At 40.4% G+C, this 17,132-nt stretch overlaps 1 protein-coding gene across 1 annotated transcript in view; it reads right to left on the bottom strand.

Moving 5' to 3' along the window:
• Positions 1-17,132, bottom strand: part of TMEFF1 (transmembrane protein with EGF like and two follistatin like domains 1) — a 96,456-nt gene that overhangs the window by 10,832 nt on the left and 68,492 nt on the right. Inside the window, exon 8 of the mRNA XM_040240580.1 lies at positions 4,366-4,489. Coding sequence (XP_040096514.1) covers positions 4,366-4,489 — 124 coding nt within the window. The remainder of the gene's footprint in view (positions 1-4,365; positions 4,490-17,132) is intronic.

Raw genomic sequence — 17,132 nt, 5'->3', positions numbered from 1 at the left:
GAAGAGGACCAGGGCTGGACCCTGGCCGCACGCCAACACTGAGAGACCAAGAAGCAAAAGAGGACTCAGGCAAGGAGGCTGAAAGAAAAGCAGCCTGTGAGGAAGGAGAAAACCTAGAGTGTAATCCCTTAACCAAGGGAAAAATGTCTATCACACAGGAGGCTGGACGCCACTGATCATTCAACAGTCATTTGAGACTGAGAAACTGACTGATGAATTTAGCAACAAGAACAGTCTCAGTGAAGTGCTGGGGAGCAAAAGCTCATTGGGGTGAATCCATGAGATAGGAAGTGAGAAACTGGAGACAGACCACAGACAACTATTTCCAGTTCTTCTACAAAGGAAAGGACAGAAATGGGACTGTAGCTGATAGAAGGGACAGAGAGAAATACCTTTCGAGATAAAGGAAATAAAAAGTAACTTATACATGTGTAAAAATATATGAATAAAACAATATATGGTAAGAAGAAAAATGGGGAGCACTGCTGGCGGTGATAGTAAAAAGCCTGGGAGTGTTCTCGTCATATTCCTTCAGTTTTCTCCCTGAACTTGGAAACTAGATCATTAACTGAGAGCGAGGATGAGAGGAGGTGTTGACAGTCTAAAGAGATGGTGGATGGTAAAAGCAGTCATTTTATCTAGCAGAGGAGGATGAAGGACCGCAGTTATAGAGTGACTGCCGGCAGCATGCAGGGCCCGCTGAGTATACAGGTGCATAAGACCAGTTAAAGCCTGGTGGGTGTAGGCATGCAGCAGGCGGGAAGATGGAACAAACCAGGATGATAGTTTTGTCAAGTGAGCGTATGATGAAGCAAAGAAGGGACTACAAGGATTGACCACGGAATTAAGCTGAGTAAGGAGGCAATGAGGATATGCACTGAAAAGGTGAGAGATTAATCAACTGGAGGCCCTGTGGGTGGAAGGACTGCTGTAGGAATTAGATGGGATATGCTAAAGACCTCGGCCAACAAAGGCCCATATCATAGTCAAAGCTATGGTTTGTTCCAGTAGTCATGTACGAATGAGAGCTGGACCATAAAGAAGGTTGAGAGCTGAAGAATTGAAATGCTTCTGAACTGTGGTGTTGGAGAAGACTCGAGATTTCCTTGGACTGCAAGGAGATCAAACCAGTCAGTCCTAAAGGAAATCAATCCTGAATATTCATTGGAGGGACTGATGGTGAAGCTGACGCTCCAATATTTTGGCCACCTGATGAGAAGAGCTGACTCACTAGAAAAGACCCTGATACTGGGAAGGATTGAAGGCAGGAGGAGAAGGGGATGATAGAGGATGAGATGGTTGGATGGCACCACCAACTCAATGGACACGAGAGTTTAAGCAAGCTCTGGGAGATGGTGAAGGACAGGGAAGCCTGGCGTGCTGCAGTCCAAAGAGTGGGACACAACCAAGCGACTGAACAACGCTAAAGATGGAATGACTCCCAAACACATCTTCACCGTGCACCTGCCTCATGAGTTCCCAAACCACAGATACCCAGGAACCTACTAGGTAAGTGGATGCCCCACAGACACTTGAGATCAAGCATTATTAAGCTCAGCACATATGACCCCCAATCCTCCATTCTCCTCCCCGTATTTCCTTTCCCTCCTCAATTTTACATCAGCTAGAAACCCAGGAGACTCTCTTGACTCTTCCCTCCCATGACCCTCCCCCAACTCCCACATTCCCATCCTCATACCCAACCAGCCACCAAAACCTCTGGCGTCACCACCTATTTTCCCTCCACAACTCATGCCCCATCTCAGTCCCACTGTAAGTCCTTTTCTAGACTCAGGCTCCCACTCTTCACTAACAGACAGGCTCCTAACCTTCAGTCTTCTGATCCGTTTTTCACCTAGCTACCTGGATGGCTTTCAGATCTGCCCCTATCTTTCTTATGTAAATCTTTAAATGGTTTCTGTCTTTAAAACAAAGGACGTGGGAATTCCCTGGAGGTCCAGTGGTTAGGACTCTGTGCTTTCTGTACGGGCCTGGGTTCCATCTCTAGTTGGGGAACTAAGATCTCACAAGCCACGCAGTGTGGTCAAATTAATTAATTAATTAATTAAAGGACAATCTCCTGGTATGGTACAAATGTCCCCATAAGACCTGCCCCTCCTCCCACTGAAGGTTGAAGAGCTTTCTTGAAGTCTCAAATCATCTCATGTATATCTATGTATGATAGCATTTTTCATATAGTATTACATTTAAATTATTATTTGTCAGTTGCTGCCACCAGACTAAGTTTTTTTGAAGGCTGGATCTCTGTCATATTTGAACTTGAGACCCCAGGGCCATGTAGGATTTGGTACAAAGTAGGCAAAGAGTCAGACACAGAGTAGTGACTGAACAACAAAGACAATAAATAAACAAATTAATGGTGATATAATGCTAAAAGATTTTAACCTAATAACAGGACTGTGGCTAAAGGGTGTTCATCCCTGCCTGTTTACTGCTACTAAACAAATACACCTATCAGTAGAAATACATGTGATGCCAAGGCCTGGTTCTTGTGGACACTGTAGATGCTTAGACAAAAGACAAATATCAACTGCTTTTTGGAGTTACAATATGCAGAAAAGAGATTCTTTAGCATTTAAGAAACACCTCTGGTCTGAAGAAGAGGGAAAACTTGGCCACCATCACATGTCATTCAAAAAATATTCACTGAGTAGCTACTGGGAGAGGCCGTATGCCAGGCACTGGGGAGACAATGGTTAGCAAAACAGAGCCCCCAACCTAACAGTGCGTATAGCCTAGGAATATCAATATTGTCAATATCAATATCCATTGCTATTTATTAAATACAGATTGTGTAACAGGCATTGTGATAAGTACTTTGCATATATTAATAACACTAGGAAATAAGTACTATTATCATTTCTTTTAATTGGAGGATAATTGCTTTACAATATTGTGTTGGCCTCTGCCATACATCAACATGAATCAGCCACAGGTACACATATGTCCCCTCCTTCCAGAACCCCTCTACCCCTCCTCCCATCTCCCTTTCCATCCCACCCCTCTAGGTTGTCACAGAGCACTGGGTTGAGCTCCCCGTGTCACCCAGCAAATTTCCGCTTGCCATCTGTTTAACAAATGGTAACATATGCGTTTCCATGCTGATCTCTCAATTCATCCCATCCTCACCTCCCCCACTGAGTCCATAGGCCTGTTCTCTATGTCCACATCTCCACTGCCCTGCAAATAGGCTCTCGAGGCTTAGACATCAACCTCTCCTTCCCTCCCTTTTAGGTATCTTAAAAGACACCCCACGCTCAGAGGATCTGAACTTCTATTGAGATATGTCTGTCACTATGAGACAAGCATAAGGAATCCACTGTATGATTTTATTTTGTTCTCCCTTGCATGGCTGTATTTTTTTTTTTAATGTACAGGCAAAGGGGTAGGGTGGGAGGTGAGGCTGGTATTAGGTCCTTCAAAGACAAGGAAATGATTCAATTAGAAGGAAGCTGAAAGCGTAACAAAGAACTCTTAATAACCATTAAAACAATTTACAGTGTTTTGTTTTATTTTTTAAGTAGAAGGATAATGGGAGGGAGCAGGGTTGGGGAGAAGTCAGGGGAATGGAGTTAAAGAAACAGAAACCAGGAGACTTGATTTCACAAGCTTTCTTTTACTTCTTTAAAAAAAGATTCACTGGTCAAACTGCAGGGGGCAGGAGTGAGAAGAATAAGACCAATCGCCCTGTGTTTGCAAACACTGCCTTGACAACTAGACCAACCAGAGGTGGAAGACAAGCTCCCAGAAGCAGCAGCAAGAAGTGTTATCAGTACAGACATGGAACAGCAAAAGCACTAAGGCCATACGGGTGAGTATCAGGAAATTCGAGAATTAGTTTTGTCTCAGCTCTATTTACACAACCTCTCTGGAATCACACAGTTGAAGATTCACACCCTTTCTGTCTCTATCCCTCATATTACACCTGATTCTAATGCCCATTCTCCTTATTTTGAGAAATACATTATAAACTTTATTTGAAACTTGACCATAAAGTTTAAAAACATTCTCAGTTCTTAACACACTCTGTGACACTCTCTGCCTAAAAATCAAAATAAGGTTGGTCTATGGTATAGTTCTATATTAAAAAATACATAGCATAATATTATAAAGGTTAAGCCTATCTCAAAACCCTAATAAACATCTGGGTTGGTTTTTTTTTTTTTGCATATTACTTGCCAGCTTTTTCCAAATGATGCTGCTAATGTATTTTTTTTTAACTCAACTGCAAATAAATACTATATCTTAGTGATATTTTTAGTCCACATTTCATTGCCTGCTACAGAGCAGTGACCAAAGATGGAAAAAAGGTCTCACCTCTGATCTGGAGGTACTCTGACTTACCTACAAGAAGCCTTCTGAGTAGAATAAATGAATTCACATTTTCCATGGATGCAGTAACCATTGAGGTTTTCAGGGCAAGGCATGTGGTTTCCAATATAAACATCTTCCCTTTGATCACTAGCATCTTAAAAGAACATAAACCAGGTCAATAAATAATGAAAAGCAAATTGAAAAACATGGACTTTTCAAAGGTTCTAAGACAACAAATAAATTCACCCCTTGCTGGGTAATTTGGGAAGGAAATTTATCAGATAGGAGGCTGGACAAGAACCAAGGTCTCATTAAGCCACGAACACAGCAGGTAGACTGTTTAGATTCAAAGCATTTAAAAATATTTGCAGGATATGACCACTGTGAGCAACTGCTATTTAAAAATAATCAGAAAAAATAAAAATACTCAACATCTTTGCTATAAAAATAAATATTACTTCCAGAAGAAATCTCACCTCTGTGTCAGAGAGATGGGCTATGTAGCACTGGCTTTTGGGGAATTGACTTACTCTAGCCATTCACCTTGAGGCTATGAAACTGAGGTCAAAGGACACTGGTAAGGCAGAGAACAAGTATGAGATTCTGAAATTTTAGGGTGAAAGGTTTACTTTGGAATGAAAACTATCGAACATATTGATTTTTTCCCAAGTGAAAATAGTTTTCTGTTCTTTTTAAATTGTTTTTCTTAGTATATGTTTCTGTAAAAAAAAAAAAATTCAAATGATACAGAGAACAAATAAAAAAGAAATTTTACCACCCCAAATCTCTCTATCCAAAGAAAACCATTGTAAACATGTCAATGAATATGTGTTTGGACTTAGGTATACTGACTTGAACCGAACCGGGTTGGACTGAAGAAAACGGAAGGGTGGTAAGTAATTCCACTACCAAAAATGGGAAGCATCAGGAAGCAGAGATAGACAAGGGCAGGAAAGAAGAAGGCATGGGGATCCAGTCTTCAAAACCAACAATATTCTTTCCTTAATTCATTCTCTATTCGTATGTCTCTTTTCCCCATATACTTGTTGTTTAGTCGCTAAGTCGTGTTAGAGTCTTTGTGACCCCACGAACTGAAGCATGCCAGGCTTCCCTGTCCTTCATTACCTCCATATACTTACATATGCATACTTATTTACATATTCACACAACCTAGAATGAATTTTTTTTTTTACTTTTTTTCTGGCATTTACCTAATACATTAGTCCTCAGCTCTATGAACCCAGAGTTCCCCAATGTTTATAGGCCTGTCCATGTGTAGGAAAAACTCCCAAGCTTCCGGCCATTTTATAAAATTCCAGCTTACAGATTCTGTGTATTATTCTGTGAATTACAGATTCTGACTAATAATAATCTCACAATAATAATCTCATGTGACCTTGAGCATACCACCCTCTCGAAGCCTGAGATCTCACAACTGTATTATCTGAGATAATTAACGCATGTACAGGCCACTAAACCCACCAGCTCTCTATGTAACACATCATGCACCAGCCAAGACTTATCTCCCTCAAATACACACAAAGTGTTAATATAATCTGAAGAATTATTAACAGAAACAAATTAAGAAGGAATGAAATAAGAGACTATGTGTATATATAGACATCAAAAAGCAAGGGAGAACTGGGAATAGGTGTACCAAGCGTGAAAAAACTGAGAACTGAAAATGCAGGTTTTTCTGGAGATCAACATTTACATATGAAAGGAGAACCTTTTTGACTATTAATCTTAATGATTATTAAGTTCAAAGATAAGACCTTCCCAAGACCAAATTCATGCCATTTTACCTCAAATTTTATGTATTTACATTGTGCAAATTTATGCATAGAAAGATAATTAAACTAAGGGGAAATCCAACACAGAAGATCTCAATTTTAAGGGTATCTCTGCTATTTTGTGTAACCTTAATCAAATAATTTCTTCTAAGAGAGCTGAATGAGATCAGCAAAGTCTATCAGTAGTATAATACAGTGGACTTCCCCAGTGGTCCAGTGTTAAGAATCCGCTTGCCAATGCATGTATTCGATCCCTGGTCCAAGAACATTCCACATGCTGTGGGGCAACTGACCCACGTACCACAACTCTGCGCAAGCCTGCGCACCCTAGAGCCAGTGCTCCAAAACAAGAGAAGCCACTGCAGTGAGAAGCCAGGCCACCACAACTAGAGAAAGCCCATGAGAAGCAATGAAAACCAGCACAGCCAAAAATAAATAAATAAAATAATTTTTAAAATAAACCAAACAAAATGCTGATAATAAAAGATGTATAACATAAGACACATACATAATCTTTTATTTTCTAGTAACAGAAATTTTTTTTCTATTTTTAAAAAGAAAATTTTTATTTATTTATTTCATATTTTTTAAAGTAGACAAGATAATTTAAATCATGTATTTTATTTAACCTAATATATCAAATAAATAGCATTTCAACATATATTCAGATAAATTATGATAGTTTATATTCCTTTTTCTTAAATAGATCTACAAAATCTGGAGACCACTTCACACTTACAGGACACCTCAATTCCAACTGGTCACATTCCAAATACTCAACAGTCACATGTGGCTAGCAGCCACCATGCTAGACAGCACAGAATAGGTGGCTTATTCATCTATCATTTATTCATCACTTTCCATATGCCAGGGACTCTGCTAGGTGCTGGGATAAAAAAGTAGTTAAGATATATCCTGTCCTCAAAGGGCTTACAGGGGCTCCTCCAGCTCCCAAACCATAATTACGCTGCAGTAAAGAAATCAAGCTTTCTTCTGGGCTGCTACAATCCTGAGCAATCCTACAATCCTAACCCACTTCTGTGCTACAATACTCACAACACTGTCATAACTATTTAGGTATTTAAATTGGTCTCTACCATGAGACCATGAACTCCCTGAGGATCTAGATGCCTGTATTATCCATTTCTGTGTAACTCCTGACACTTAGACCATAGTAATGTTCTTGCTATGGTTTCAAACCAAGAGTAGTATTCGACCTTTGCAATCAAGCCATGAAGTGACTTGAGGAATGCAACTGTCTCCCACAGTGCTTATCATCCTGCAACTTCTCAAAACATGATATTTTCAGGCTGTGGTATACCATGAAGTATATAATAATGGGACTATACAGACTGAGGTTAGGTACCAGCCTATAGAAATAAAGTTGCATAAAGTATATAACAAACAGACTACATTGGTCTACAAAAGCTGTGGCAATGTACTAACCTACCATAAGAAAGTCCTAAAAACAGCAAAATAATGCAGAGCTGAAAGTGATCAGAGAATTCAGATGCATGATAGCAATAAGAAAATTAAGAATGGGTTATGAGAAATGAATAAAGAGTACAACACCAATAGCATTACTGAAAGATTAATGAAAGAATGTGGTTTCAAGCTCTAGACAAAGCAAAGCCATATAAAAGTGGATGTATCTATTAAGACTTTGAAATTTCTGTCTGTCACAGAGTCCAAATTCAGCATTCTGCTCAATGCCAACACTATTCATTCTATTACACTTACATACTATTTCTGTGCACATCCATATGCTCAGCTAAGCTACAGAGTGGGTAAGGGAAATGTGGTCACAGTCCCTGCCCTCAAGAAGTTTATCTTCAACATACACACACAAAAAGCTGAACAACACAAGAGAAGAGGTCCCACACGATAGCAGACAATAAAACACCAAAAGAAGGCTTTATAGTACCAGGTTCTATGGAAGTTCACGTTGAAAGGAGAACTTCATCTTAGGCAGAATAACCCAGGGAAGGACTCATAGAGAAGGTAGGACTCAAGTTAGGTCTCAAAGCATGGACAGATTCAGATAGTTGAACTGTGGAAACCAAAAAGCAGGTATAAGGTACCTGTTCTCACTCTCAAGAATAAGAGGTAAGTGGACCTAGCAAGAACTGTACATTCAGACTGTACAAGAGTTTAAGTCAAAGTTGTGAAAATAAGTTGAAGTCAGAGCATGAAAAAATTTAAACCTCAGGTGAGAAATGTTTTCTTAATCATATGGACAAGGAGGACCAAGTTGGAGGGCAACACAAGCAAAGCCATAGTTTACATAAAAAGTTAACTGAGAGCGGGTACCTAGGGCTAGGGCTGATGGTTAGGGGGGAATGGGGAGTGACATGGGTGTGAGGTTTATTTTGAGGGTAACGAAAATGATTTAAGATTAGATTATAATGCTAGTACATGTGATACTAGTACAATCGTGTAAATATACTAAAAAAAAAAAACACTGAATTACACTATTTAAACAGGTGAACTTAATAGTATGTAAATTATATCTCAAAAAGCTATTAAAATTAATTGAAAGACAAAAGGAAGACAGGATGACCAATTACAAGGTTACTACACAATCCAAACTCTGGCACGGAAAAGTTTGAGCTGAGCAGTAGGAACAGATAATAGAAACACAGAAAAAAAAGACAGTGTCCAGATGCTTTGGAAAGTAAATGAAACCAGAAACTGAGATGTGTAAGGGTCTTTGGAGGTCATTTGGTCTAATGAAGGAATTTCTTTAGTTATACCCCATGATCCTGTTTCTACTTAAACATGTTCAGAGATAAGGAACTCATAATATCAGTTCAGTCCAGTTCAGTCGCTCAGTCGTGGCCAACTCTGCAACCCCATGAACTGCAGCACACCAGGCCTCCCTGTCCATCACCAACTCCTGGAGTTCACTCAGACTCATGTCCATCGAGTTGGTGATGCCATCCAGCCATCTCATCCTCTGTCGTCCCTTTCTCCTCCTGCCCCCAATCCCTCCCAGCATTAGAGTCTTTTCCAATGAGTCAATTCTTCACATGAGGTGGCCACCGTACTGGAGTTTCAGCTTAACATCAGTCCTTCCAATGAACATCCAGGACTCATCTCCTTTAGAATGGACTGGTTGGATCTCCTTGCAGTCCAAGGGACTCTCAAGAGTCTTCTCCAACACCACAGTTCAAAAGCATCAATTCTTCGGCGCTCAGCCTTCTTCACAGTCCAACTCTCACATCTATATATGACCACTGGAAAAACCATAGCCTTGACTAGACGAACCTTTGTTGGCAAAGTAATGATTCTGCTTTTCATTATGCTATCTAGGTTGGTCATAACTTTCCTTCCAAGGAGTGTCTTTTAATTTCATGGCTGCGATCACCATCTCCAGTGATTTTGGAGCCCCCAAAATAAAGTCTGACACTGTTTCCCCTGTTTTCCCATCTATTTGCCATGAAGTGATGGGACCAGATGCCATGATCTTCGTTTTCTGAATGTTGAGCTTTAAGCCAACTTTTTCACTCTCCTCTTTCACTTTCATCAATAGGCTCTTTAGTTCCTCTTCACTTTCTGCCATAAGGGTGGTGTCATCTGCATATCTGAGGTTATTGATATTTCTCCTGGCAACCTTGATTCCAGCTTGTGCTTCTTCCAGCCCAGCGTTTCTCATGATGGACTCTGCATATAAGTTAAATAAGCAGGGTGACAATATACAGCCTTGACGTACTCCTTTTCCTATTTGGAACCAGTCTGTTGTTCCATGTCCAGTTCTAACTGTTGCTTCCTGACCTGCATACAGATTTCTCAAGAGGCAGGTCAGGTGGTCTGGTATTCCCATCTTTTGCAGAATTTTCCACAATTTATTGTGATCCACACAGTCAAAGGCTTTGGCACAGTTAGTAAAGCAGAAGTAGATGTTTCTCTGGAACTCTCTTGCTTTTTCAATGATCCAATGGATGTTGGCAATTTGATCTCTGGTTCCTCTGTCTTTTCTAAATCCACCTTGAACATCAGGAAGTTCATGGTTCACGTACTGTTGAAGCCTGCTTGGAGAATTTTGAGCATTACTTTACTAGCATGTGAGATGAACGCCATTGTGCAGTAGTTTGAACATTCTTTGGCATTGCCTTTCTTTGGGATTGGAATGAAAACTGACCTTTCCCCGTCCTGTGACCATTGCTGAGTTTTCCAAATTTGCTGGCATATTGAGTGCAGCACTTTCACAGCATCATCTTTCAGGATTTGAAATAGCTCAACTGGAATTCCATCACCTCCACTAGCTTTGTTTGTAGTAATGCTTCCTAAGGCCCACTTGACTTCACATTCCAGGATATCTGGCTCTAGTTTGGTGATCACACCATTTTAATTATCTGGGTCATGAAGATCTTTTTTGTATAGTTCTTCTGTGTATTCTTGCCACCTCTTCTTAATATCTTCTGCTTCTGTTAGGTCCATACCATTTCTGTACTTTATTGAGCTCATCTTTGCATGAAATGTTCCCTTGGTATCTCTAATTTTCTTGAAGAGATCTCTAGACTTTCCCATTCTATTGTTTTCCTCTATTTCTTTGCATTGATCACTGAGGAAGGCTTTCTTCTCTCTCCTTGATATTCTTTATATTCTTCAATATAATATAGTTAATTCCAATATTATCAAGTTTTCCTCATGTTGAATGAAACCTCTCTGTCATTATCTTTGTGTGGACTTCCCCATGTCTGTTCACCACCTACCTTACTGCTCACCAATTTTTTTCTTAATGTCAAACTTCCCTAGTTTTACCCTTTATTGACTTTGCAACAACCAACTCACTAACATTTAAGTGTTTAATACAACAGAATTGTCCTCTTTGCTAAAGATGGCTCAATACAGAATTGTGTAAAACAATTTTACTTCAAAAAGAATCAAGAAAACGTCAACACACACATGAAAATATGTTCACCATCATTAATCATTGCATCATGCATCTGTACTCAGTTATGTCAGACTCTTTGCAACCCCATGGACTGTAGCTTGCTGGACCCTCTGTCTATGGGATTTTGCAGGCAAGAATACTGGAGTGGGTTGCCATTTCCTTCTCCAGGGGATCTTTCCAACCCAGCAATCGAACCCACATCTCTTGTGTCTCCTGCATTGATAGGCGGATTCTTCTCCACTGCACCACCTGGGAAGCCATTCATCACTAGGGAAATACGAATCAAAACAAGACAGCGCCTTACACCCAAAAGGATGACTACTATTCCCAAACCGGAAAATAACAAGTATTGGCAATGGTAAGAAGAAATGGTAATCCTTGGGCGTGGTTGGTGAGAAAATGTAACAGTACAGCCACTAGGGAAAACTGTAGGGTGCTTCCTCAAAAAATTAAAAGTAGATATACCATATGATCCATCTGGATACCATCCGCCCCCCAAAAAAATGGAAAGCAAGGTCTCCAAGAGACAGCTATATACCTATATTCATGGTAGCATTACTCACAATAGCTAAAACATGGAAGCCACCCAGGTGTCCATTAATGGATAAACAAAATGGATGAGTTGTAGGGAATATTCTTACACACTAGGAAATATGTAGCCTTCAAAAGGAAATTAATTCCGACATATGCTATGACACCAACAGACCTTGAGGACATTATGTTAACTGAAGCCAGCGACAAAAAGACAAATACTGCATAATTTCTACTTATATGAGTTATGTAGAATAGTCAAAACTATAGCAACAACCAGCAGAATGGTGGTTATAAGGGCAGAGGGGAGGGGGAAATGAAGAGTTATTGCTTAATGGCTATAGTTCCAGTTTCACAGGATGAAATGACTTCAAGAGATGGATGCTGTGATGGCGGCACAACATCATGAATTTATCAAATACCACCAGACCCGTACACTTAAAAACGGTTAAGATAGCACGTGGTGGTGTTATACATATTTCACAACTTTAAAAACTAAAAGAGAAACTCTGTATAAGCCTAATGACAGGAGGCTCAGTAGAAAGAATGTAGTAAACTGAGTTCAAATTGAGATCTTCAGTCTCCAAAAGGTATTTATTAAGCACCTATCATGTCCCAGGCAAGACAGCAGTTCCTGGAAGTTCAGGCAAAGCAGTACAAGCTAAACGTAGGTGTAAAGACCCACAGGTAGCTAAGTATATGAACTAGTTCTTAGAGAAAGAGTAAAGCTAGAGTATAAGTGTTCACCAAGGTGGCAGCTGAGAGTAGATTAAATATTCTGAAGAAAATTGAAGAGAGCATGCACTGCAATAGTTGTCATGAACAAGAAAGAGCACCAGGGCTTAGGGTCAGAAAGTCTGAATTCTGGTCACTACTCTGCCATTCTACATGAGCCACAGTTTCAGCTTCTTCATCTGCAAAATAGTGGTAACATGATTGTGATAAGGATTAAATATGTGAAAGCAACTGGCACACAGTAGCGTACTTGATTAAAAAGTTAAAAGGATAGCCTACTGTCACTCATGAGCCACATTAAACATAGTGACAGGCAGACTTACCAATGGTAAGAACCTTTAGCACAGCCAGGCTACTAACAATGAAATTAGGAAAAAACACCATAATAACATCAATAAGGAATTCAGTGACATCATTTAATGCTCAAAGTAATCCTAAGCAGTAGGTATTACTGCCCCTGCTTCACAGATATGATCACTGAGGCTCAGAGAAATCAGGCCACACTGCCTTATGGTCCACAGCATGGACCAAGTCTGACTTCAGAGCATAAGCTCTTAACCATCACAAGACTTCACCAAGGTAGGTGGGGAACAGACAAAAGTGGAATGTTCAAGCACTTGCTCTCCAGGCCATGTTAATTAGATAACTTCAAAAAGGAAAGATTAAAAGGCTTTACAGACGTAATGAAGCACAGTTTCAGAAACCACAGCAGAGATGTAGCCTTGCACAGCAAGAACTGGGCACGGTCCTGTACAAACAATGCCTTCAGGCAAGTGGTGACAGGCTCCATGAATAACAGCTGCAACTGCGAGTCTCTGAACAATGTGTGCGTGTGTGTGCATGAGCACACACACAATATAAAAAGCTCAGACACCCAGCAGTGCCTTCCACCCTACAGAGGCATTCAGAAACCAATTTGCCAACAGCGGCAGTGTTTTCAAATACAAAGGAGAGTATGGTTCTAAGTGATGATGTGGTAAGACTCCAGATGGCTTATCTGCAAAGGCAAGTGTCACTGACTCTGTCTTGGTCCATCCATGTTCCACCCAATCAAAGCACCAGGAATTGCTGTTAACAACCAGGACATGCACCTAGAAGAGGCTACTGAGGGCACAACAACATCAATACTGCATTAGTAACTCGAGGGCTCTCTATTTTCACAGAGCCAATACACTGAATCCAAAAATTCAATATACTCTTTCTTGCCTCTCCTATACCAACCTTCACTCCAAGCTTCATCACTAACACATCCTTCTTTAACCCAAGTCTCCTCAGACCCCAACAGAGAATCATTTACTGAGGCAGAGACTCCCGTCTACTCCCCAACACCCCCTACCCTTTCATGTCTAGGGAGTAGATATGACCAACCCTAACCCGGCTTCTTTCTTTCCTAGTCTTTCCACTCTGCCCAGTGAAACACCTTTTCTAATGCACATAAACTCATCCACTCCTCAGCGGTTCCCTTAGGAAGCACTCCTTTCAACTCCCTGATGGAACAAAATCACATTACTCCTACACCCCCTCGCCCCCTCCCTTCCCCTGCTGTGCTCACCACCTGTCACCTCTAGATCAGCGTCCCACTCTCATCTCTCAACGACCTTCCTCCCCGTAGGGTTCTGTGCCACCCACCTACACAGCCTTCTCACCATCTTCACTGTGATTCTCCTCCACACTCCACAACATAGGCTCTCCCCTTCCTTCAGTGACTGCAGCAACTGGCTCAGGCTTACCTTTTGATAAGGCAAATTTATCAAGACCATTTTTAAAAGGGCATATCAAATGAGCTGTATTAAAATATATAAACATTAATCACCAAATAATGGAACCAACAATATTGATATCTTGGTGTGTGTGGTATCCTTGATCAGCAGGATGAGAGGCTGAGAGGATGAAATTGAAGGTGAGGTGAGGATTGGGGTGAGGTGATGCTCAGGAATGGAGTGAGAATGTGTTGGCAATTAAAAGGTGTTACAGTGGATTTCAGGCTGTATGAAAATATCCTTAGATAAAAATGGCCACCTATTAAAATGTCATTTGCCACAAAGGAACTTTCTGGGTAGATGGAAAGGTTGCAAAGACTGGGATAAGGTGTAGTACAGATGCGGTCTATCCATTTGTCAGTGGCTAACATTTGTGCATTTCCATGTATATAAATTACAGTTCAAAAAAATCTGTAAAATAAGAATAATGATAATCCACCGGGTAAAGATATACAGACAAAACAAGGATGACAGAATGCTGTTCACTGTTGATAGTGGTTAAGTACATAAGGGTTCATTATACTATCCTGTTCGTTCATGTTTGAAATTTTCTGCAACCAAGTTTTTAAAATGTCACATACCCAGCTCCCACACACCTGGTGTGTGTGTTTGTGTGCACATGCGCGTACACACGTGCACGCTTAGTCAGTCATGTCCGACTCTTTGCTACTCCATGGACTGCAGCCTGCCAGGCTCCCCTGTCCATGGGGATTCTCCAGACAAGAAAACCGCAGTGGGTTGCCATGTCCTCCTCAGGGGGATCTTGCTAACCCAGGAATCAAACCCAGGTCTCCTGCATTGCAGGTGGACTCTATACCATCTGAGCCACCAGGGAAGCTGAAGACTGGAGTGGGTAGCCTATCCCTTCTCCAGGGGATCTTCCCGACCCAGGAATTGAACCGGGATCCCCAGCACTGCAGGTGGATGCTTTACCAGCTGAGCTACTAGGGAAGCCCATACACCTCATGCTTAGCCACTATATCCTTTATGACATATCTACAACAAAGCTTCTAACTCTGCAATTTCAACATTTACCACAGGTTTTCCAATAGCCTGAGAAAAGCACTAACTCACCACCATGCTGGACATTTAAATGCTCCATCTTGAAAGCACACTTTTCCAAGAGTTCAACTTTACATTTCTGACATCTTCAAATTTGAGGCTTGTCCTCTAATTCCTTTATGCAGCATTTTAAACTAGCAGTCAGTCTTTCTATTTCAACTTCTGTGCCACTATTCTTTTCGTGATGTTTTTCCTCTGGATCTTCTTTCTGCTTCATCCTAGCCTCCTCTCCTTTAAAAATAAGAGTGCTGTCCAACAGAATCTTCTGCAGCTCTTAATATGTTCTATGTCTGTGCTGTCCAATATGGTAACCATGGGTAACATGGGACTACTGAGGATTTAAAATACAGCTAGTATAACTGAGAAACAAAAACCTTTAATTTTATTTCATTTTATCCAATTTAAATTTAAATAGCCACATGTAGCCAGTGGCTACTCTACTAGATAATGCAGCTCTATAATCTCTTTCACTCATTCTCATCGCTTCAGTTACCACCTAGATATCCAAGGACTAACTCGTAAATTTATGCTAAAAAACAAAGTCGTCCAGGTGAGTTCCACAAGCAACTCAAACCCCAAAGTAAAATTAATCATCTCCACCATCAACTCCTTTCTTCCTTACCCCAAACACCTTTCCCCTCCCAATATTCTTAGTTCAATAAACAGAATCCATCATCTAAGTCATCCTAGTTTTAACTCTTTTATCCTCCATATCTTAAGTAGGAATCTATTCCCTTTTGAGCCTAATTAACTGATCTGTCTCTAGCCCAAAGTACATAATAAGCACAAGTCCTGCCTGGTATAATGTATTCAGCTGGTTAATACTGTAGCCTTTCCTTTTCAAATATATTATGATTTCCCCACTGCCTACAAATGAAGTTTAAATGCCCTAGGATAACAGAGCATTCAAGATTGTACATGTGGGAATTCTCTAGCAGTGCAGTGGTGAAGACTCAGACAAAAAAAAAAAAAAAAAAGGACTGTACACAATCTGGCCCCAAGCTACCTTTCCATACTTGCCTTCCATTTCTGCCTTTTACACCCCTTCTCTCCAGCCAAAAAGGTTCCTCATCGTTCTCCAATACATTCTATCCCAATGTTTCCATTCATACTTCTGCTGATGCTCTTCCATCCTCCTTAAACACCTTTCGATCTCTTCAAATCCTAACCACCCTTCAAGGTTCAGCTCAAATAAGACCTCTTCCATGTTTCTTAAATCTTCACCATTCTCCCCACTCTCCTGCATGCATGCTCAGTCATGTCCGACTCTTTGCAACTCCATGGACTGTAGCCTGTCAGGCTCCTCTGTTTATGGAATTTTCCAGGCAAGAATACTGGAGTGGGTTGCTATTTCCTACTCAAGGGCATCTTCTTGACCCAGGGATCAAACCTGCACCTCCACCTGCGTCACCAGTCCCCAACAAATAGTAATTTCCTTTTTTCTGAGTTCTCATCCTAACTTTTTCAAAGCACTACATTCATAACAATAACCAACTTTTACTTTGTTAGAAGAAGGTTATGTTCATTTCTTATTGTGTCACAAGTTCTTTAAAGATGGGTGTCACGTATTACATATCTTTCTATCCACCAACAGTTTCTGGTAAAACAACCAGTAAAAAAAGGCACTTAATAAATTACATCTACTGATTATGATAATTTCATTTGCATTATAGACAAATTCTTATGTGTAAAGAATGTTCAGTATCTCAAAAATGGCTTAGGCACTAAATTATCCCTGTAAAATTATCGAAGACAGACAAGTACTTTGGGTATACACAATTCCCCAAATTGCCTTAAGCAGGAGCTTCTACCTACTGAAAAAGAACTTTCCTATTCTGATCATGTACTATCAGTATAAAGAATAAAACTAGCATTGATCTATTATATCTCCTATGGGAATACAAAGATTTCCTATTTTAAACACAGCACTTTGTATCAACATAGGAAATTGATATTTCAGGGGCTCATGGGATATAACTGATTCAGGTTTAATATGATTCAAGTGACAGAAATACAAAT

Source organism: Oryx dammah, unplaced genomic scaffold (genome assembly GCF_014754425.2).
Source record: "Oryx dammah isolate SB20612 unplaced genomic scaffold, SCBI_Odam_1.1 HiC_scaffold_1, whole genome shotgun sequence".
NCBI classification, from domain to species: Eukaryota; Metazoa; Chordata; class Mammalia; order Artiodactyla; family Bovidae; genus Oryx; species Oryx dammah.
This window is presented reverse-complemented; position numbering and strand designations above follow the sequence as displayed.